Below are 24976 nucleotides of genomic sequence, written 5' to 3' on the forward strand. Positions count from 1 at the left end.
GTTTTGTTTCATCTCAAATCATCAATGCAAAATACTGCATCATTCCATCTCAATATTTCTTATTTTTTATTCAATTTTTTTGTAATTTAAAACATCTTTTTATCTTACACGAAAAAATTCGGGACCTCCACACTTCACTGAAGTCTTATTCTTTTATTTCTTCTCAAGTAGAGAAAAATGTAGAAATAAAAAAAAGAAATTAGTAAATATTAACATGGTTGTCATTCAAACAATTTAATTTATTCATAATGTTTTTGTAAATAAAGACGAAGTATTTATTTCACTGAGAGAAATCCGAAAGAGTTTAAATAATATTCCGAAAATGTTTATTTTTTGTTTATATGATCCGAAATCGGTGTAAATATTATGCTTTTTAGGTGTATTAGGGGTTAAAGTTACCCTTTTTCACGCTAATTTTACCCTTAAAAGGTTTAAAATTAACATTAAAAAATGTTGATATATTTTTACACCTAAAAAGTGTTAAAGTTGTGAGGAAAAAAAGTTAATCGCACCCCCGTTTTTTTCTCAGTATTTGACTACACAGACTACCCCTAAAAAAAGGTAGCGTTAACTTAGGCCTTATTTAGACTGAGATTAAACGATTTAAATTTAAATCTACGTTCCGGTGTTAGTAGAAACAGTTTTTTTTTCAAGTTAATAGAATTCAGATTTGCTTTTGAGATTTCGACCCTTGGTAATGGTGTTTGTCAGCGAGTCGAAAGCCCTGCAGAATTTCCGAATTCTTATCAATCGCTTATGATCTTCATGAGGGGAATTTTAAGATGAATTTATGACTCAATGAAGGAATCAGTGGAGAGTACCCTTTCCAGACAATCTAAATAAACTAATAAGCCATTTATGATCATGCAAAAAATGTCTAAAATAAGAATGCCAACAGACCAATTTACTTGAGTTAGTTCCTTGTTTCACAAATGTGTGAACGCTATTTTGTGCTTCTTTACTTTAAAGAAAATAGCACAAGCAATTAACCCTTTAAGGACGAGACAGTTTTCGCGGACCGAAAATCAGCAATAGAAATTAAACCCATAAACAAAACCAGTATTCGTGTATTTTTTACCTCTACGAACGATAGGGACAAAAATAGCCTAAAAATTTAAGTAATTTTTCTGACAATACTAATGAATGATAATTTTCAATCTAATGAAAAATATTATGTTTGAGTATTGTAGTTTCTTTTCCCAAAAAGGTTTTGCTTAAAAAAATTGGAAGAATAAAAAATATTTTTTGAATAATAAGAAACACGGATTTGACCTAGATCCTTCTCCTCCTTTATTACTCGGACAACGTTTCGGAGCTTGTTGGCCCCTTCCTCAGGTCTACAATGTATAACATTTAACAGGATAAAATATAATTAACAATTTCTTCCAACATTTTTCTAACAACTTTTCTCTTACAAGCAAAAGAAAAGTTGTTAGAAAAATGTTGGAAGAAATTGTTAATTATATTTTATCCTGTTAAATGTTATACATTGTAGACCTGAGGAAGGGGCCAACAAGCTCCGAAACGTTGTCCGAGTAATAAAGGAGGAGAAGGATCTAGGTCAAATCCGTGTTTCTTATTATTCAAAAAATTAATCTACTGACCGATCATCTAATAAGAATAAAAAATATTTAAAATAAATTTTCATTATGAGAATTTAAAAATTCCTCATTTTTGAAATTTAAAACTTACTATATAGCAAATAGCTGGAGACTTCCAAAATATATCCTAGAATCCTTCAACCTTCTACTTTGCAATTACGCACAAACATGAAGAAAAAGTAACTTTAGGCAGACAGAAAAAAGTTATTTTCTTTATGGGACACCGGTGTTCCAATCGTCCTTAAAGGGTAAAAAAGACTAAAATTTTGTAAATTATTTCTACTAACAAAATTTAACTAGGGGGAAGTGGTGCACCTTTAAAATTGGAATTTTTCTCCTATGTTTAAATGGATCTGAGCCATATCATAATGTAATTTAGCTTCTCAATCTGTTTGTGCAACTAAATTATATCACGATAAGGATTAATTTTATTTAAAAATAGGTGAAAAACTCTATTTCAAACGTGCCTCACTTTCTCCTACTTATTTTATCTCAAAATTTTTAAAATTTTCTTTCTAAATACAGTATTATCTTAAAATCGCAAAAAATGAGTTAGCTCTTTCTAATTTCCAAAGCGCGATATAGTTTTGTTAAACAAGTTATACATTTTTTAAACTTGACCCATTAGGGACAATCGTGAGGATCGCAGTGGCGCAATAGACAAGACCGTTGGATCTTGGGCGGATCGATCCCTGGCTTGACTCATAGAGTGTTGTGAGTTCGAGTTCCGTCGCCCGGTGAAAAGATCTGAATGTCTAGAAAAAGACATTTTCACTGTGATATAACGTAATAAAAATGCACCGCCTTTGCCCAAAAAACTCCGGGAACATGGAAGAAGCATCCACATTACCGGGAAGGCGCTCTTGGGCGATCTACGAAAAGCAGATTCTTCCAACACGGGATATACAACAAATGATTGAATTGTAATAAGTATAAAAAGGTAATCATATACTATATTAAACGTAAATTAGACGATTTTGGATGATTTATTACCGCATAATTGATATCTAAATTTTTGCTGGAAAATGATTTTTAGTTGTTTCAGTCCTTCAATGATCTAGGGCAATTGAACTTTACATCTTAGGAAAAGATATAATAAAAATCATTTGGATGCTCTTTACTCATTATACGTAAAATTCTAGTAAAGGGGATGCCGGGGATAAACAGGGCTAATTTGGAATAAAGACCTTTTCCATTGATTATCGAAATTAATGGGATTACACCAATACACAATCCTAAACGACATTAAGATGTATATGTACATGTCTTCACTTAAAGAATGGATATCCTCAATTTTATTGTTTTGATTCTACAATCTTATCTAAGGTCTCTGTTACGAAGACTGAAAGGATTTGAAAGATGATATTGTTCCCGAGAAAGTACTTTACCCTGCGTTGATGCTCTTTATAGTCAGAAATATCAAATTATACCAGAAAAAACTGCGTCCTGCATCCTGAACCATAATCCTGAACTATAACAGTTCAATAACAGTATAACAGTTTAAACTATAACAGTTTAAATATTTTTTCTCTTCCGAGATAGCCCATTTATTTTCTAAGCTCCATCGAATCGTTTTATAAAATTCAATAATTCTGGATGTACTATGGTCCATATAAAATTCTGAAACAATTTTTTGTCTCTTTGGAATTATGTCTCAAAGTCCAAGCACGAAAAACTGTCCCAAAAATCCCTTGTCCCCCGTATACATTATTCTAATGGGTCATAAACGCTTTGTGATTAAGACGCGTCACTGAAGATTATAGAAATGTTAAAGGTGCCGCTATCTAGAAAATTTCAAAAAATTAAATCGAATAATTTGGAACTACAAATATTTTTAGTTTATGAAAAAAAAATCTCTATTTTATTGGAATGCTTTTAGGCCTGAATTATTTCATTCAAGGTTCTTGAATAACGATACCTTTTACGATCGTTATGATCTTCAATGACTCTACTTAATGCCACAGACCTTTAAGTTTAAATTATTGATTTTTTGAGCGTGACCCTAATAATTTAAAACCAAAACTGACTCTTCTTATAATTTACGTCACTTGATCATAAAAATTAAAAAAAAACCAAGTTAATTAAATAAACGAACTTCAGCAAAGTGTAGTTAATCCCGAATTTTTCTATAAATCCTGTAAGATTTGTTTTTTTGCATTTACATATACATATCTAACCACTACAAATTTATCAATTCATAGCCTAATAAATTTTCTAACATTTACAATTAAACATTTTTTTATATAACTGCCAGCAGTTGTTCAGATAAATTTTTCCTCGTTTTTCTTCAACGCGTGAGACCACACGAATGTGCCGAAAGTTATGCAGAAAGCACCATTTTACAGTTCAGAAAAGAAATATTACACCTCCCTTTCGCTATTATGTTGGCCCAAATTGCAAACAATTTCCCATTTTGTGCTCCTGACAACGGTCATAATTCTTCTAGGAGATTATTGCACAAGTTTTCATTATTTTTCCATTACCAAAACTTTTCACCTCATACAAAATTCTGTATGTGAACTGTTGCACCAGATTATTTAAAGTTTGTGAAAAAAAATTCGGGAAATTTAATGTGACAATAATTTGTCAATGTCCAGAGAAGTTTAAATTAAAAATTATACTTTGGCTGCTACGGGTCATTGGAAGTAATTTCAGGTAATTCAGAAAATAATACAAAAGGAAATGTCGGTTACAGAGCAAAAATCTAGGACAATCAGTGCACAAAATCTTATCCAGTAGAAAATTATTATGAGACACCCTCATCCGCTGCTGTTATTTCTTCACTCTCGGCAGTGTGATCTTCTGGGATTTTTTGGACCTTGGGCATCTTCAAATTCTGTGGATGGTATGACTGAGAATGATGAGGTCCAGTAAGATTAGCTATTGGTATTCTATAGATTCTCAGGGGTTTCTGCTTTTCAATTCCTTCTGCATCACCTTTAAAGCTCTTAGAAAGCTTTCGACTGTTTGGTGATCCAGGAGAGTCAGTGGTAATACTCTTGGGTGAATTGGGAGGTACTGAAGGTTCTACCAGAGCTTTATGAGGTGCAAATTCAGCTGCACTTGCAGTTTCTCCACAGGAATTGCTTTTAGAAATCTGCCTTTTACAAGAGTCATCCATTTCTCTAGTGCGCTCCTTACCCTGAAGAGATCGTGCCCGATGAATAGAAGGTAGGTCTTCACTAGGACATACTAGCAACCTATTGAGATCATCCTTGGCATTGATTGGAACATTGTCCACTATTTCAATTCTCTGATTCTCCTCAATCCTCTCAATTTGATTCTTAATCTCCAGAATTCTCTCTGATGAAATATCCCCAATTCTCGGTGAATGCTTTACCTGATCCTTGGGGCTCTCTGACTCGTTTTCCAAGCCCTTGATGCGATTGTCCTTTGGAATGAATTCAGGTGCTGTGGTGGCAAAAAATATGTCCTTTTTACTCGTGATCAATTGCAATTCTGCCATAGAAACCATGTGTACGAGATTTCCATTCACGAGTAATCTGATTTCCATGGAATCATTCGTGAAGGCTATAACATAGGGAAAGGCGCAAATCACGGATGTGGGTGAAGAGTTCCAATGAAAGTCAAATTCTGTACTTGAACCTTCATCATCGAGCTTCTGAAAATGGCAGGTATCTGAAAAAGAAAATCACCTACAGTTTATTCTTTCCTCCAATAAAATCGTTCAAACGGTTGAAACTTACGGTTGTAGCAAAGTAGAAGTTCTGTTTCATGACCATCGTAGAGATCAAGGGCTGCTACTAGCTGTGTCTGCGATCTCTTGGATATTTCAATTTCGTGCAGACGAAAGGATTGTCCAGTGCTTTCACAAACTACGTCAAAATTGTGCTTGAAACCGCAACAAATGATATTTCCATGATTTGGATCTAACTTGGAATTTGCATATCCCTCGATTATTGTCAGAATTGATGGTGTTTCATGAAGGGTGATTTCCTGCAATCAAGAAGAAAAAAATTTTACACAAGAAAATATATTTAGTCCTTAATTACTTGTAAAATTTTCTGCAAATCCGCTTACTTACAAAAGATCAAGTAAAACCTAAATTTCTATTTTTTAAATGATGTCAATCAATTAAAAAAAACAAAACTTCTACAAAACTTCGTCGTAAAGCAGAGATTTATTGCAAAAGACACATGTCGATTCTTGATTTTTTAATGAAAGTTTCACGTCAGTTCTTTGATGTATAATAATAATAATGATGGTAGCACAACGTTCCATAGAGGAACTAGGCCTTCCCACAAGGGGAGTTCGGGACATCCATTATTATTTCTTCTTATGATGTGTCATCATTATAATGTTCTTTGATGTTCCTACTACTAAAAATCCATGTCGATGATTTCTACTTCAAGAGATCTGTAATACGATCTTTGATTTCTTACAAAAATACGACATCGTTTCTGTTCAAGCATAAAATAAGTTTCATCCAAAAAATGCACTTTCTCCGACTTAAATTATTTTTGATGATCTCCCGAACACCACCCAAATCCCAAGTACCGCTTATCGATACCAAAAATTAGAGAAGAGACAAAAGGGAGCTGAAAAAAATAGATACGTTTTTTCTACACGCACACTGTTGCACTTGGCAGTCGGAGAGAGAGAGAATTTGCAATATAATAATCCTGGCGCGCAGATTTTAGAGTCAGTCGTGGTCATCAACTAAAACCAATAAGTTGTGCCAAGCAATTAATTCTACCCAGTGCTTGTCTATTAAGATAAATCCAGCTATACCATCAGTGCATTTGAACTTAAGTTGCTTTTTGAGCATCCTCATTAGTCTAGATCTCAAGAAGTTGTGTGGTGTGGAAAGGAAGCTGCAGTGAAGTGAGTGGTGCTTGTTGAGGTGTGTCAAGAAGTGATTTTTGGCCAAGATAAACTCCACCGAGACGAAGGCCCACCAGAAGAAACAGACCGTCAGAGCTGTGCTGCCTAGCCGATCATCCAAATAACTTTTTTTGGGGTCCTCCTCACCGAATAGACATCAGGTTAACCCTACCGCCTCCATCCTACAGGTGAATAGAATCCAGCCCTCAGCCACTTTAGAGGGAGAGACAGATCAGGTTAACCCTACCGCCTCCATCCTACAGGTGAATAGAATCCAGCCCTCAGCCACTTTAGAGGGAGAGACAGATCAGGTTAACCCTACCGCCTCCATCCTACAGGTGAATAGAATCCAGCCCTAAGCCACTTTAGAGGGAGAGACAGATCAGGTTAACCCTACCGCCTCCATCCTACAGGTGAATAGAATCCAGCCCTCAGCCACTTTAGAGGGAGAGACAGATCAGGTTAACCCTACCGCCTCCATCCTACAGGTGAATAGAATCCAGCCCTCAGCCACTTTAGAGGGAGAGACAGATCAGGTTAACCCTACCGCCTCCATCCTACAGGTGAATAGAATCCAGCCCTCAGCCACTTTAGAGGGAGAGACAGATCAGGTTAACCCTACCGCCTCCATCCTACAGGTGAATAGAATCCAGCCCTCAGCCACTTTAGAGGGAGAGACAGATCAGGTTAACCCTACCGCCTCCATCCTACAGGTGAATAGAATCCAGCCCTAAGCCACTTTAGAGGGAGAGACAGATCAGGTTAACCCTACCGCCTCCATCCTACAGGTGAATAGAATCCAGCCCTCAGCCACTTTAGAGGGAGAGACAGATCAGGTTAACCCTACCGCCTCCATCCTACAGGTGAATAGAATCCAGCCCTCAGCCACTTTAGAGGGAGAGACAGATCAGGTTAACCCTACCGCCTCCATCCTACAGGTGAATAGAATCCAGCCCTCAGCCACTTTAGAGGGAGAGACAGATCAGGTTAACCCTACCGCCTCCATCCTACAGGTGAATAGAATCCAGCCCTCAGCCACTTTAGAGGGAGAGACAGATCAGGTTAACCCTACCGCCTCCATCCTACAGGTGAATAGAATCCAGCCCTCAGCCACTTTAGAGGGAGAGACAGATCAGGTTAACCCTACCGCCTCCATCCTACAGGTGAATAGAATCCAGCCCTCAGCCACTTTAGAGGGAGAGACAGATCAGGTTAACCCTACCGCCTCCATCCTACAGGTGAATAGAATCCAGCCCTAAGCCACTTTAGAGGGAGAGACAGATCAGGTTAACCCTACCGCCTCCATCCTACAGGTGAATAGAATCCAGCCCTCAGCCACTTTAGAGGGAGAGACAGATCAGGTTAACCCTACCGCCTCCATCCTACAGGTGAGCGAAACCACCCTCAAACTCTGATACATTTTTTGGTCCTCCCGCGCCTTCAACGGCAGGTTCGTTGCTGTGTAGAAGAGTGGGAATCATCTGACCTTGCAATTTTCCGAAAATTACAGTCCATCTCTACTAACTTTTCTCGAATATAATGCCACTACCTGACAAGAGAGTGACCCTTAAAGGGTACATAACGCGTATTGAACAATTTATTTCTGAATGCAATGAGAGTTCTGATGATCAGATCGAAATTAAAGAAATCGCACAGGCCTACTCCAAGATTCAGGAATATGAATCTCAATTCATTACCATCCACCGCAATCTCTCAAAGGACATGTCAGAAAAGGACATGCTCTCTGAGAAGTCTGAACATGAAGGTATAATGAAACGAATCCATTCAGCCAAAGCAGACCTCCTTAAAATTTACACAGATGTTTGCCCATTGCACGGAGCTCCCTCAGACATTACCCTAGCCCTGAATGATAAAGTTGAAGACCTTCCGATGCCCACACCTCACTCCTCAGGTTCCATCCTCAAACAATCCAAACTTACTGGAACTACCCTTCGGAACACTGATAACCAAATCCTTGGTAATGTGCAGGGTGCTTATGGGGGGAATATTTTTTCTGAAAATCGTTCTTTCACTCAAGATCAAGCGCCATCGAGTCAATATCCCGGATCAAACACATCAAGTCTCGAAGCTGCCCTCTCAATGCTCATTAATCATCAAATGCGAGCTGAAGACCGCAATCAAGAACTGTTTCGTCAATTAGGTACTGCCATATCCGCTATTCCCACTGCCACAACACAACAGGAGCCTCACTCCAACAAACTTCCCACACTCGATGTTCCGAAATTTTCTGGTGATCGTACTCAATGGTCTCATTTTAAGGGAATGTTCAGGAGCATTGTTCACGATAACCGTCGGCTGTCCAGAATTCAGAAGTTACAATACCTTATGTCCTATCTGACGGGAAATGCCCTTAAGTTAGTCGAGAATACTCCTCTGTCTGACCATGGATATGAGTCCGCTTGGAGGTTATTGCAAAAACATTTTGATGATGGATTTACAGTTGTTCATTGCGAGATTGAAAGGTTTTGTAAAATCCCAGCCATCACCACACCAAATGTGCCATCTTTCACAACCCTTTATGCTACTACAGTGTCCGTCCTTGATTCGTTAGATGGACAAAATGCCACTTCCCGTGATCCTTGGGTGATTTACCTACTGCTCTCCAAGCTTGATTCAGAGACTAAGGCTTTATGGTCGCGAGAGGTTTCAGCCTTGACCCCTACCCTTGATAAATTCTTAGATTTTCTATCTGCACGCCTCAAGTCATTGGAGATGTGCCAAACTACTCCGTCTAGTGACTATGATAAGACAACAACCAAGATTGCTTCGTCCAAGCCTGTGCGGCCACGTCTTAGTCTGGCTGCTGTCACGGGCGAGTCATCTCCCACTCCGTGTTTCGCCTGTCAAGAAACCGATCATAGACTTTTCCGATGCCCCAAGTTTCTTGGGATGTCCCCTTCTGATCGCCTTAACATCGTCAGACAAAACTATTTATGCCGCAAGTGTATAACTAGCACTCATAACACTAGAGATTGCACCTTTTTTCCGTGTAGGAAGTGTGCAGGTCCGCATAACACCTTGCTTCATGAGGCTTTTCAATCATCCAACCAACCCACATCTGCTCAAAGACCCTCTGTTGCAAAAACGAGGTCCACTCCTGCATTAGCTGCGCCTTTAACTACCGGCCAAACTGACCAAGTTAATTCAAGTTCACAACCATCAAGTCCAACTGATTCAACGGCGCCCTCCACTTCAGACGATGTGAACCAAGTGGCCAATGTGTCTTCCATTATCGCTCCACGCCAATTCCAAAGAGTATTCCTTGAAACAGCTGTGGTACATGTTTTCAACAGACACGGCGTACCAGTCCAATGCCGGGCATTGCTAGATTCAGGTGCTCAAGCCAGCCTAATTTCGCAGGCATTATATCAAAGACTCAAATTACCTAAGACCCTGTCGGATTTGTATATTGGTGGAGTGGTGGAGGGGGGCGCGAGGGCGAGATATCAGACAAATTGTGCCTTTCGGTCTCTTTCACAAGATGCAAACTTCTCTATTAGTTGTCACATTGTGCCGTCGGTTCTTCAACAAAAAATCCCAAATTGGAAGGTAGATGTCACCCAGGTTCAAATTCCAGACTCTCTCGTGCTCGCAGATCCCACTTGGCATGAACCCCAGGCAATAGATTTGTTGATTAGTAACGAAATATATAATGACCTCATGACAGGTGTAGTACGTCGCCTAGGTCCTGGTCTACCCGTTTTAAAGGAAACCATGCTTGGTTGGGTCGTCTCTGGGCCCCTTTCCATCCCTGAAAGAAGTGACTCTGTGGTCATTGTTGCCGCGACGTTGTCTTCCATAGACAAAACCCTGAAGAGATTCTGGGAATCAGAAGAGCCTTATGTGGCTCCGGTTCTGCCACCCGATCATGAGAAAGTTGAGAAATGCTATCGTGAAACCACTGTTCGTATGTCCTCCGGTCGATACATGGTCCAGTTGCCCCTTGGTCCCAATCTTAATCGTCTTGGGGATAACCTTGGTCATGCGACCCGTCAATTTTTGAGCCTCGAGACCAGACTCAATCGGAATCCAGACCTTAAAAAACAATATCAGGCTGCCATGCAAGAGAATTTTGACTCCAACTTCTTTGAAGAAGTCCCGCTTCAAGAGATGTTGAACCCCAGTTATTATTTGCCCCACCATTGTGTTCTAAAAACATCGGGAGACTCCACCAAAATTCGCATCGTAATGAATGCGAGCTCCAAATCCCAGACTGGAATAAGTTTGAATGATGTCGCTCTCATGGGACCTGTTGTCCAACCAGATATCGTGACAACCCTTCTCAGATTTAGGGAACACCCTGTGGCTTTTATCTGCGACATCAAAAAGATGTATCCGCAAATTCTTCTTCATCCGCCTCACCGTGACTTTCATAGAATCCTTTGGAGAACGGATTCCGATCAGCCAATCAAACATTATCGGGCCCTCGGTGTCTGTTTTGGGGTTACATCCTCCCCATATTTGGCCACCCGAACTCTTGTCGACCTGAGTGATCAAGGTAAAACCTCTCACCCCTTGGCTAGTCGCCTGTTGAAAGAAAACTTTTATGTAGATGATTGTCTAGCGTCATTTGCAACAGTGGAAGAAGCTAAACACGGTGCGGCACAACTTACTGACCTTTTGGGAAGTGCTGGTATGTCTTCATCCAAGTGGAACTCCAATTCCTTATCGGTTATCCCGGAAAAACAATCAGAAGAAGAACGTCTGCTCCCTGAAGCATCGTCCACTCTGGGCATGACCTGGCATGTCATGGCTGACTACTTTGTTTACAAACGGGCTCCCGGTTCTGCCCCTTCACTCACGAAGAGGGGCTTGTTATCATGTTTGGCATCTTTGTATGACCCATTGGGGCTGATCACTCCAATTATAGTACTAGGGAAATTGATTCTCCAATCACTATGGGTAGCAGGATTGGACTGGGATAGTCCACTCCCGGATCACATTGTCCATTCATGGACAAAATTCTACAACGCTCTGCCAGCTGTCGAAGAAATCCAAATCCCCAGATGTGTGTCCGACTATTCCCAGTTCTTTCTCAAGGAAGTTCACGTTTTTGCTGATAGCAGCTCGTACGCATATGGTGCAGTGGCATATGCAGTCACCGTTAGCCAAATTCAACCAGCTCAAGCCATGTCACGGATTATGATTGCTAAGTCCCGGGTCGCACCCACTGCCCCCACTACCATACCTCAGTTGGAACTTCGTGCGGCTTTGTTGGCCGCTCAACTCCTCCACAAAATACGCGAGTCTATCCTAGTTTCTGAGTATTTTCTGTGGACGGATTCAACGATAGTACTTTGCCAAATCCGATCCACTCGCCTTCGTCTAGAACCTTTTCAACTCAGTAGAATCACAAAAATCCAAGCTCTCACTGACACTTCACGCTGGCATTATGTGCCAACTCATTTAAATCCTGCTGATATAGTCTCAAGGGGCATGTACCCTCGAGAGCTTCGAGATTCTGATTCTTGGTGGAATGGCCCCGCGTTCGTAATACAAGATGCTTCCATGTGGCCCAATGACCCTTCTCAGCACAGTGCATTATCGATGGTCATTACTAATAAGCCTACTCATTCAGAACCTCCTTTCCATCCATCTTTCCAAGAGCATCTCGTCTCTTTAACCAATAATTATGAACGGTTGCTCCGAATCCTAGCATATGTCCGTCGCTTCCTGAAAAAACCATCCGCTCGTAATCGAGGACTTCCCAGTACCCAAGAATTACAAGAGTCAGAAAAATCCCTGATTCGGAGTGCACAGAACGACCAGCTCGAGGAGGTAAGGCAGGCCATAAAAAATGGCGCATTACACCGCTCCCAGAGATTCAAACATGTGCACCAGCTGTGCCCCTTCATTGACGGGGAAGGACTGATCAGAGTGGGAGGCAGATTGGAAGGGTCAACTGCAACTTATGATACAAAACATCCAATTTTACTACCAAAATGTAAATTGACCTATTTGATTGCCATGCACTTCCATCGTACACAAAAGCATATTGGTCCCCAAGCTCTCCTCGCTACCCTGCGACAGATCTATTGGCCTTTAGGTGGGAGAAGTTTGACGCGTAAGGTGGTTAGGGAATGCATAACCTGCTGGAAGCAGCGTCCGGTGGTTGCGCAACAAAGGATGGGAGATCTACCATCTCATCGCGTGGATTACAGCCCCCCTTTCTCTGTGTGTGGAGTTGATTTTTGTGGGCCGGTCCTCACGCGTCCCAGTTTTAGAAGAGGAGGTGCATCATATCAAACCTATATATGTGTGTTTGTATGCTTTGTCACAAAGGCAGTCCACATCGAAGTAGTAAGCAGTCTATCCACTGAGGCATTCATCGCGGCCCTTCGAAGATTTTCGTCTAGAAGAGGAGTCCCCGGTCACATTTATTGTGACAATAGAACCAATTTCAAGGGTGCTTGCAATCTCTTGGAAAAATTTTGGATGTCCTTACAAGAAGACTCAGTCCTCCAGGAAGAGGTCGCCAGAATGAGAACAAATTGGCATTTCAATCCCGCTAGGTCTCCACATCACGGGGGACTCTATGAAGCTGCGGTAAAGTCCCTCAAACACAATCTGGTTAGGGAGGTTGGCCAAACCATCCTAACGTTTGAAGAATTATCAACCGTTACCTCCCAAATAGAAGCTATTCTTAATAGTCGCCCGATCTCGCCACTGTCTGAGGATCCTAACGAACTGACAGCGCTCACCCCAGGTCATTTCTTGATCGGTCGTCCACTAAACTCCATTCCTGATTATGAACTCACAAATCTCTCTCCTCATGCCCTTACTCGATGGCAGTTGTGTCAGAGGGTACTTCAACATTTTGCAGACCGCTGGAGGCAAGAATATCTGCACACTCTTCAAAGGCGCTCAAAATGGTCAGAAACTCATGAAAATCTTGGGGTTGGAGACATTGTGATTATCTGTGAGAAAACCTCATCTCATTCCTACCCACTAGGTATAATTGAACGACTCCATCCTGGTAAAGATGGTAGATGCAGAGTGGTCACTATACGTACGGCAAGGGGAACCTTCACTAGAGCAATCCAAAATATTTCAAAAATGCCAATTGAGGGATTACCACCCTCTTCATCGCGGGGGGAGCATGTTCAAGCATAAAATAAGTTTCATCCAAAAAATGCACTTTCTCCGACTTAAATTATTTTTGATGATCTCCCGAACACCACCCAAATCCCAAGTACCGCTTATCGATACCAAAAATTAGAGAAGAGACAAAAGGGAGCTGAAAAAAATAGATACGTTTTTTCTACACGCACACTGTTGCACTTGGCAGTCGGAGAGAGAGAGAATTTGCAATATAATAATCCTGGCGCGCAGATTTTAGAGTCAGTCGTGGTCATCAACTAAAACCAATAAGTTGTGCCAAGCAATTAATTCTACCCAGTGCTTGTCTATTAAGATAAATCCAGCTATACCATCAGTGCATTTGAACTTAAGTTGCTTTTTGAGCATCCTCATTAGTCTAGATCTCAAGAAGTTGTGTGGTGTGGAAAGGAAGCTGCAGTGAAGTGAGTGGTGCTTGTTGAGGTGTGTCAAGAAGTGATTTTTGGCCAAGATAAACTCCACCGAGACGAAGGCCCACCAGAAGAAACAGACCGTCAGAGCTGTGCTGCCTAGCCGATCATCCAAATAACTTTTTTTGGGGTCCTCCTCACCGAATAGACATCAGGTTAACCCTACCGCCTCCATCCTACAGGTGAATAGAATCCAGCCCTCAGCCACTTTAGAGGGAGAGACAGATCAGGTTAACCCTACCGCCTCCATCCTACAGGTGAATAGAATCCAGCCCTCAGCCACTTTAGAGGGAGAGACAGATCAGGTTAACCCTACCGCCTCCATCCTACAGGTGAATAGAATCCAGCCCTAAGCCACTTTAGAGGGAGAGACAGATCAGGTTAACCCTACCGCCTCCATCCTACAGGTGAATAGAATCCAGCCCTCAGCCACTTTAGAGGGAGAGACAGATCAGGTTAACCCTACCGCCTCCATCCTACAGGTGAATAGAATCCAGCCCTCAGCCACTTTAGAGGGAGAGACAGATCAGGTTAACCCTACCGCCTCCATCCTACAGGTGAATAGAATCCAGCCCTCAGCCACTTTAGAGGGAGAGACAGATCAGGTTAACCCTACCGCCTCCATCCTACAGGTGAATAGAATCCAGCCCTCAGCCACTTTAGAGGGAGAGACAGATCAGGTTAACCCTACCGCCTCCATCCTACAGGTGAATAGAATCCAGCCCTAAGCCACTTTAGAGGGAGAGACAGATCAGGTTAACCCTACCGCCTCCATCCTACAGGTGAATAGAATCCAGCCCTCAGCCACTTTAGAGGGAGAGACAGATCAGGTTAACCCTACCGCCTCCATCCTACAGGTGAGCGAAACCACCCTCAAACTCTGATACAGTTTCCTTACTCACTACAAAATATCCTTACAGATTGTTGATTTCTTATAAAAGATTTATTGTTTGATTTATTTTCTTCTCTGTTTTTCCGCACCCCCGTGCGGCCATCACCGTCTTAGTGTCGATTCCAACCTCCGGGATAAAAATGATGGAAAATCCTATCATTGGTTGTATGTTTATTCACAGTGCATATGCACGTAGGCTACTTATATGGGAAGATGGATATGCTCACAGAGAGAGAGAGATAGATTAGGAAAACCTAGCGATTGTGGTTGTTTGGCTTCCCGTCTAAACTAAGTTATTTAACATTTAACATTTAAATGGTGTGGACTAGCAGAGATCTGTCGATCCTTGGTTTTTTATTTTTACATAAGTTCAACGTCGTACCTCGATGCACCTACTACAACATTTTTACATCGATTCTTCAGTTCTACTACAAAACATTTAAGAATATCCTTGATTTTTTTCCGAAAATACTATGTTATTCTCTGATTTAGGGGAAAGTGCTCATGCTTTCAACGGTCCCAAGCTTTATAGTGACTTTTTTCTATGTTTTTCAGTAAATACGACTCGTCGCACCCATATTTTAAAAAGCAGGGGACAGTGTCCTGTTTTTAAACTATATTGCGGATTCACATTTATTGAGAAACATAGGAAAAAATTAGTCATTGTAAAGCTTGGGACCGTGCAAACATGGGCACTTTCCCTACTATAAAATATTTCCTAGGAAAGTCATGCGAAATCTTGTGATCAATATGCGACCTCGCGGAGATCAAAGACTTGTCTTGAAACGTCTTGGGATCGACCCCAAATACCTTTTTAAAGGGACGGAGGATCGACAGACGTAGGTTGCAAACTTGGGTGTCCTAAGTCTGCGACACTGTTAAGTATAAGCGATTGAAAATAATTTATTGAAAGAAGTTAGTTCACCCTTTAATTCTAAAAGAAAGTGCCATATATTCATGTCGATTTCCTCTTTATTATACCATCATCACAAGTCCCTGATTACTAAAAACTTAGGCATTATCCTTATTACTAAAATTCCACTTCGATCCTTCATTTCTTACAAAAGTTAATCATCGATCCTTGATTTCTTATAGAAGCTCGACATCGACTTCAGATATGTTGTAAGAAAATCTACGTCGATACTCGGCTACTTAGTAATCTACGCCAATATTCTCTGATTTATTAGGATGGATCCACGTAGAATCTTGATTCGAAAGGTTTGACGTCAATCTCCGATTTCTCATATGATTTCCACAAAAGAATCAATGCCTATCCTTAATTAAGGAATCTGTCGTTTCAATTTTCGATTTCCCGGTCATGGTTGACTTAAGAGAGAAACTTATCTACCCTTCGGCCTTTATAAATAAAACATGAGTAAAAGTCCAATATCACATACCCTCAGGAATAGGAAACCATCTGCAGTGTAATTTCCATTGTTGCACCATGTGTGTTTGGCTGCTGTATCCTTCCACTGGTACATGAGAAGTTTCCTTCCAATCGCCACAGCCATCTTCAAGTGGCCATCACTCCCATTTGAGATGCTATACAGATGAGTTCCTGCACAATACCACATAGATATTGTATATTAAATAAATGGAAAATCTAAAGTATGCAATTTATTTGCAATAGTAAGGTTCATTTTCAGGTCATCCTTCAGTTATTTTACGGCTGACCTGAAACAATTTCGATAAAGCACGTAAACGCCCACAATACGTCTCAGTTTTCCACGTGAGAGAATTAACACATCCAATAAAGACAACATTGTACACGGATTTCCATCCTTAACAAAAGCTATTTCGTAGTGGAAAAGCCTCTAAAAGCTTAAGAGCGCAAAGAAGCTTTCGTATATATAGATTTTTTTCTATTTCTTCGAATGTTAAGATCTTTATTACGAATGCTAAGTAAAACACTCAAAAGCACTTCCACATTTCATATGATACGTAATCCTGTTTTCTCTGCTTAATTAACAACCCTCAATGATTCTACAAATTTTTCTTTCAAACAAGTGTTTTAGTGTAATTTTGTCGAGAAATTCTCAAAGTTAATGTACTTGAAATGTCGGAATGTGCAATTATGTGCATATAATAGGAGAAGTACATGTAATGCTCTAAGCCACAAGAGGTTCTATTTTAACGACAGAAAGAGAACTTTCAAACTTTCACTTCTACATAGACGGCTAGTGAGATTTCCGTAACTTCTCCATGACTCGAATTAAATTCATAATGTCATAAAATCTTGTAAATTACTCCGTATTTTTACTCAATTACCCAAGTGTGGTTATGCGTACTTAAGTAAATTCATGATGTTTTTTTTTTTGTAGAAATGTTAGTTCTCATTCTCTATCTAGGGAAAAGCGCGCTACCTTCGGACGATTTATGCTTTGCACAAATAATTTTTTTCAACGTGTTATAAATGAATTTGGTCCATTATAATAGTATATTTTAAAAGCTAGTCCAATGTTTCAAATTTTCAGAAAAGAGCTATGGGTGTAATCCATAAGGAACATAGAGAAAAAATAGAATTGTCCGAAGCTTGAATCGTCCGAAGCTAGCGCGCTTTCCCCTATCTACTTTAATGACAGATCAAATTGCTTTATTGAGAATTACCTTACGGTCTAAATTAAATGGATTAACTATAACAATATTGCTGTAACAGCAGAAAAGTAATAAAATCAAACGAAGCTCACTTTTTCAATAAAGTAGCTATATTTCAATAAAGTTGTTAAACTACTTTAGCCCAATTCAATAAACTCTTATGATTACGTTATTCACTTTTCATCACTATCCCAAAGCTTTAATCATAATTGCTTATGTTATTTGTTGTTATCAATCCGATTTTTCCTTAATTTTCGTCAAATTGCCCATAATTATATTACTACTCCCAAATAAAAAAAATCAGGATATAGTCCTATAAATAAGTAATTGTTGAAATTCATAAAATATTCGTAATAAAAAAATCATTTAATTATGCGTCATTCAACGATTTGCATTTAAAAGCTTTTAGTATATACAGCGACAATGAATTGAATTTACCAAACACAGAGGCATTTTATTTGAACAAAATGTACAAATAAGCAATTGTAATAAATACATTGATGTAATTTCACTTTATTTATTGTTACGAGTTGGTTTACAATTATTAAAAAATTCTGAACTTTCGAAATGAAAAAATGGGTAAAAGTTCTACAGGATTTGGAGTATAAATGAGTTTTCGCGGTTAACCGTCTCATAGTATTATCCCAGTCTATTTGAATATAGCACCACAATTCAGCTTTATTTCACAATACATAAATGAATGTCTTTTCGTCAAACCATACACACTTTAATTCTTTATTTAACGGTTATATCCGAAAAAATTGGTTTATTATCGTAGAAATAGCTTTTTCGATACTGAGGACAGGAAGACCAATCAAAATATAGAAAAGGCCAACCAATAACCACTGAGAAAGACACGAAAAGTGTCGAAAGCTCTGGTAAAATTATGTGTTTGATTCATAGGATTTTATCAACAAATTCCGACGCTCACCGGAAGTACAGATTGTCCTGAAAAACCTAGCTTAATCAAAATATAGGACACCATTCTGCAAGCGTTATTTTCTAAGCCTAAGAGAAACTCTCAATAAACATCATAATCAACAATACTTAACCAATTTAAATCATGAAGAAAAACGACAAAAAGAGACCAGGGTGTGAATTCTGAGATGCGTGAGTTACTCACGTGAGAAATTCGCGGCTCTGAGATCACCTTTAGTTAGAGTTTTGTAAAACTTTCGTAAAAAGTGTACAGTAAATTCTTAGGTGCATTAAGCGTTTCACATGACACTTACCATGAATACTTAACAAAACTCTTACAAAAGACGTGAAAAATTTATCCGTAAAGTAGAATAGGGCAATTTTGAATTTAAAATTTTCTCACTGTTTTGGGTGAGCAAGACAAGTCCCAATTAGGTGGGCAAGCAAGCCCCAATTAGGTGGGCAAGACTCTAAACTTACAAAATTTCTTCTTATAGTATTTTTCCTCTGCCCTTCCAAAATAGTGAGAAAATCTCAAAATCGTTACATATCAGTGATAATGGCATTTTCTCTTCAGACCCTGTTATACTAAATCTCGTCATAGAATCGATAATACGAGTTTCGAAGTAACACCTTATCTACTACGCTTGTAATATTATAAAACTTAATGATTTTAGGAGTCTAAAGGTTTAATTGCCCAATACCAGTTTCAGACTTTTCCCGAAAGTCTCAAAATTCTAAATAATAAACTGTCTTAGTAGGTTTTCAAAATATTCTCAATTTATCCTTAAGGGAAACTGGGGCACCACCAAACACGGGGTAGCACCAAACACTGCGTTTTTTAAATCAGATATTCGACTTCTAAGGACAAGACCTATAGGAATTTATAGGTACTATAGGGATACTTGACTACTGAAGAAATAGTTGAGATAGTCCAAGTAGTTAAGAAATAAAAATTAGTGTTTGGTGCTACCCTGTGTTTGGTGGTGTCCCAGTTTCCCGTGATATCCAATACTAAGCCAAGAATTTTCCTAAAAATCTTGACTAATAGGAAATTATAGAAGTTAAGCCATAAAGCTAAAGCTTAGATTTGAAACCTATATAAGTCTATTGTACTTAGGTCAAAATTTATTCAAAATCATAGGCTTGCTGAAGTCATCAAACCAAGTTCAAGTAAAATAAGTTGACTGATATTTTACAAATAGATTTAAATATACTATAAAATGTAGAACAGATTATCTAACCTCTAGTCTTCTCAATCCTATGAGCTTTTACATCCATTCGGGTCCTGCACTTGATGCTCTCTTCTTTGAAGTCAATGAGCTGAAAGACATAGATCCGATGGCCATCTTTATGTGTGGCAGCCCCACCTCTAATTAAAACAATCCCATAATCTTCACAAACACTCAATTGCCGAACGCTGAAGGTGCGATCGAAAACAATTTGGTGACTTTGGTCCTCTGTGAAAGAGGGATAGAGGAAGGAAATCAATTATTAATGGGTCAAGGTGTTGCCTTAGTTAATTCTCATGAACCTTTTATCAGAAATGTGCCCTCGTCAGTCGCCAAAAATAAGGCGTCACAGCCCCAAGAATCTCCTACAATGTTGCCCCTGTGATTGAAGGCCGCATAGAAACAATGTGGCTCCCATGGTGGTCTCTTGAATACCGATCCAGGTCCTGCTGTTGCCAGACTCGTGGGTGCATCACCACGTACAATCGCCTCCAGTTTCAGGGCCTGACCAATTCTTACGAATTCCACCTGGCGTGCATCCTCCTTCAGCTTCGATGCTCGCGGTGCGTCATAGAGTACCTCAGAGAATGCACGTCGATTGAGCATTGTCTGCTGTCACATACAAGAAATGAAAAGCGCGTAAAGGCAAAAGGAAAAGAATTTAACTCAGAAGACAAATGCTGATGAAGCACAAAACATTACCATTTTGGAGTCATGCTGGTATTCCTCATACAAATCCCGAATGAGCATTTCCAGTGTTCGTTGACGCTTCTGGAAAAATGTGGGCGTCTGAAATGTTGCCTTTTCTCCGTTAATTAATTTCACCAGCAGAAATTCACGGAACGTCGTAGGATTTTGAAATTCTGGTGGATCAGGGAGTGTCGGTCCGAATGGAGGGACAGTCTCATCACAGTACATGGACAATCTATATGTCTTACGACGCTTCGTGACGACGGCAAAAATATCTGTTCATTTTCATATGTTAAGGAAAATACAATATAACACAAGGGTTACTTTCATCAGTAACAGAGTTGGAGATGAACCATTTTAACAGATTAAAAATTCCACCTTCGAAGAACAATGGCAGAAGCCTTTATATCAAATTATTTTATAGGATAGAATCAATCAAAGAACTTTTCCTGATCTTCCGAAGATCAATATTACAACGGGGTAGAATGGGTAGAATTAATACCACGATTTCCGAAAGTGAAACTCAATGTAATAGAATCAACTCAGCTAATACTATAGATATGTGTGACTTTGAACCTTGTTGTACGTAAGCTTTTCTTTAATTTTAGCACTAAAGGATGGTATTCTATTCACCGATCATACATGGCAGATCGGATTGGTGCAGACTACCCCTAAGTAATCAAATTGAAGAAAACCTTAAGAACAGCAGAATTCTATTTCGTAAAAAGTGAATTTTTTAAAATTTAATGAACCAAATGTTCTAAAATTAATGCAAATATTTCTTAAATTATCTTCGTGAATTTTAAATCACTGCATATTAGTACTATATTTAAAAAATATATAAATTTGTTTTTGAAATTGTGCAGTTAAATTCAGATCAATCTAGATTTTTCAATTTTTTGAGGAGGATCACTGGTAAAAATAAAAGGATCAAATCGATCCTTTTGCAAAGGATGGATCAAATTAACATGTTCTATTATGATAAATGTGCATTCAGGATTCGAAATTTGATCCAACCTTTTTAAAAGGATAAAATTTGGATCAATTTGATCTTTTTATTTTTACAAGTGGTTGATTAAATTGTGCATCAATTTTGGAAAATAAATAGGGTAAGTGCTCATAATTTTGGACAGTTTCTAAATTTGGACACTTTGAGGGTAAAATTGGACACTAAAAATAAATTGTTTAAAATGATGGATTTTTATTCCAATATTTGATGAAAAATGAATTCTATCTAAATATTTGTTCTTTTTGGAAGATTTAGACACTAAATACGTTAAATTTTGAATATGATTTGAGTTGAAATTGCTTTGTTGAAAATTCAGTGTGAGCAATTGCTTACGAGAAATATGACAGGACTTCGTGGCTTACTTCAGTCTTATTTAGTTTTGGTGAAGTACTAACAAAGTTTGTTCGCTGTTTTTGAGTGATATTATTGAATATTCATTGAATATTGTGTTGATTCACGTTACTGATGATTTGTACATTTGACCTGAAGTGATATTTGCCTTGTGAATTATATTTTTCGTCTGAAAAATGGGAAATTTTTTAAGACATTCAACAGTGAGGTGATGATTCTTATTTTGGACAGGTGTTTTTCTCACGAAATTTCGTGAAGTTTTAGCTTTTGTGATGACTAGGTTGGACAAATGCCTGGAGAAACAAAGGAGCATCATCTCTACGAAAGAGATGTAGCGAGAAATGCCTTGAAAGGCTCCCGGAAAGGTCAGGGAATGAGCGTATCCGCACGTACTTGGAGTATCGAAGTCAACTCACTTTAATGAATGATATGGAAAGTTTCCGGGCTTCTGTGACATTCTACGTTTCCCTTACATGAACAGGAAGAGGACTTGGTAAGATTGGTTCATCAAATGAAGAACAATGGGCATCCTATTGAGGCGGATTAGCTGTCCAAATTTACAGCCAAGTTGGACAAATTAATAAACAAGTTATCCAAAATAAGAGCCAAGGTCACCTCTACATATCAATTCATTTTTAAACGTATTAAAACTAATTTTAATAAAAATAAGACGATAAATAGCTTGCTAAGTTTCTAAACAACCCTTCTGAAAAGAGAGTAACAAGAAATGTCAATTAGTATAGAAAATATCGCACTTCAAACTTGGAACTTCGATGCTTATAAGCAGACTGTCCAAAATTATAAGCACTTCCCCTAGGTAAAAATTGATATCTGTTGCAAGGAAAACATTTCAAAAATAGGGCTAAAAATTTCAATATTTTTTATTTACTGAATTCCTTGTTAGAATTCCAAGAAGCTTACGACTTTGAAGAAGGTCTATGGAGGCCATCTATGGAAAAAATTTCAAGCCGTTATCTCTTTTATATTGGAAGATATTGAATTTTCAAATTTACAATTTGTCACCTTTTACCCCAGTCTCCCCTATCCTGAAAAAGTCGGTCGTAAGTTCAGAAACGGACTATCATATACCTATCTTTGTAATTTCTTAAAAAAGGAAACATCAAGGGAAACTTTCTGCATGTTCTAAGAGGATTCCTTTCGGTCCAAGGGTTTGTTCTACATTCGATCTTAAGAGTTTCGCCAATATATTGTCTCACAACAGATCCGTTGAATCTTAACAGACAGATCAAGATGAAGGTTCATATAAGTTTGATAAATATCATTAAACCATATTTCAGGAGAAAAAAAGTTCTTTATCTGAAAGTTCTACATAACTTACGGAAAATCATGTCTAAATCAACTATGAGAAATAGACAAAAGTCAAGGCCTTTTACTCAAATTAACATTGTGCCAAAGTGCTTTTTCAAAGCTTGAAATATATCATAGTCTCATCATATGAGAAATTAATTTCGTGTACTATATCTATCTCCGTCCAATTCACTCAGGAGATTAAAATCCGTATGAAATTTTACCCTGAAGGCTATCTTACGTGGGAGATATTACACACCTATTCGAGTCTAGCACTATCATCAGCAAAAAGAAAGGTGCTTTGAGTTCACATATTATATATCTTCGAACTAGCACAATGGCAAATCTGTTACGCATGAATGAACTTCATCCTCCGTGAAATGTCAGGTGGGTTAGATGAAATGAATAAGATGTAAGTAAAAGGATACGTGTAAATTGGCTTTTGATGCAATTCGGCGAGAAATCCGCTTCATCTCCATCCACAAAGATGATGTTGATGATATCATTTCCAATGTGTCTCTTGCGCTCAACCTGCTGCCGATCTCGTGAGAAAGGTAGTAAGGTTGATACATGGAACATTATTTCGTGACCTTCGTAAATGGTGTAAATGGAATATCTGCCCGTCATATCATTCTTTACATCCAGTCCACCTTTGTACTGCTGCCACCCCTTTAGACGAATCTTCTCCCCCAACACGCCCAGAAACTCATCAAAATCCTCACTGCCACACTCTGCAAAATATAATTATTTCTCACATTTTTTTTTAAGAGCCAACACCTCCGGAGTGATTTATTTTTGGCGCACGGTTAGGGTGGTGAAACATATAGAGCCTCCAAAGAATTGACGGAAGGACTGGGGTACTTTTTGGGGCAGAAGGCTCTATAAGCTGAGATGGCCTGTGGGTGGGATTTATTGTGTAACACCACTCTCTAAATGTGAAAAATATAATGGCAAACTCGTGCCAAACACTCTCAGTGCTAAAAATGGTTCTGAAACTCGTTTAAAATTTAAGTATTTAACCTAATTCGGAAATAACCGTGAGACGGTTTAAATGATTTCGATTTGATGGGATGTATCCGGTAATGAAGAAAAGCCTTAAACATATCTTGACTTTCTCTGTTTTATGGATAGTTGTTTTCTTCCACTAATAAACAAAGACAATGACGTCTCTCATTTTAGCAGCTGGTTTTTTTTACAATCATTGGATGTTCAAAACTTCTACACTGTGATATGAGATCAAACTGAAATGATCCCGAGTACTTTCCACTTGATAGAACGGTATCCAAGGGAACGTGTTTGTGTTTAAAGAAAGTCAGTCTTCGTGGGAATGAAGAAGAAGATGCATCGGGCTTCGTGTCCTGGGTCTGATAAACGATGTATGAAATGCATATCCCAAGGCCCAAGGAAACACGTAGATGGTTGCTTAAAGCATACGGTTAATTACCTATTGCTAAACCTTAATCTCATAATCACTTTATAATACTGACTCAAATAAGGCAGATAATAAGGCTACTTTTCTAAAGGATATTTGGAAAACAGATGGTCTATTCGTACAATGACTCTTGAGAATCTCGACCGATAACAAAAAATAAAAGAAATAAAGCCATATGTATAAAACTTGGTCTAAAGCCCGTTTTAAAAACTATTGTATTATTGACAAACTGACCCATTCTTGACCATTTCTAAAAGTAACAACAAGTTTCTAAAGTCTAAAAACTCGAAAAATTTTGGAAAATAACTAAGGAATTATTAAACTTTATTTTCAATTTAATGCCACTTATATCAGTTACAGTAAAACATTTACTCAAAATAGTTTTCTCAAAAAATAAAAATAATCACATTGACAGTAAAATGCTCACTGTATTTCGTTAATTTACGCATTTTAATTGCAATTCTTACGCAAATTCTCGATTACCGTATTATCTTAGCTCATACTCGGTGGCACTAGGTGAAAATAATATAAGAAAATTGAAGAAATAAAACGG

The 24976-nt window shown here is 38.6% G+C and overlaps 1 protein-coding gene across 2 annotated transcripts in view; it reads right to left on the reverse strand.

Annotated features, from left to right (window-relative positions):
• Positions 1 to 4284: 4284 nt before the first annotated feature.
• LOC129804356 (GTPase-activating Rap/Ran-GAP domain-like protein 3) overlaps positions 4285 to 24976 on the reverse strand; it is a 112234-nt gene continuing 91542 nt past the window's right edge. For both annotated transcript variants that reach the window (XM_055851609.1, XM_055851617.1), the window contains 7 exons: positions 23420 to 23722; positions 20336 to 20598; positions 19936 to 20242; positions 19646 to 19861; positions 16286 to 16446; positions 5309 to 5558; positions 4285 to 5240 (listed from right to left, as the gene is read on the reverse strand). In XM_055851609.1, the coding sequence (XP_055707584.1) occupies positions 4348 to 5240; positions 5309 to 5558; positions 16286 to 16446; positions 19646 to 19861; positions 19936 to 20242; positions 20336 to 20598; positions 23420 to 23722 (2393 nt within the window). In that variant the 3' untranslated portion in view covers positions 4285 to 4347. The remainder of the gene's footprint in view (positions 5241 to 5308; positions 5559 to 16285; positions 16447 to 19645; positions 19862 to 19935; positions 20243 to 20335; positions 20599 to 23419; positions 23723 to 24976) is intronic.

The sequence above is a fragment of the Phlebotomus papatasi genome, chromosome 1 (assembly GCF_024763615.1).
Source record: "Phlebotomus papatasi isolate M1 chromosome 1, Ppap_2.1, whole genome shotgun sequence".
Classification (NCBI taxonomy): domain Eukaryota; kingdom Metazoa; phylum Arthropoda; class Insecta; order Diptera; family Psychodidae; genus Phlebotomus; species Phlebotomus papatasi.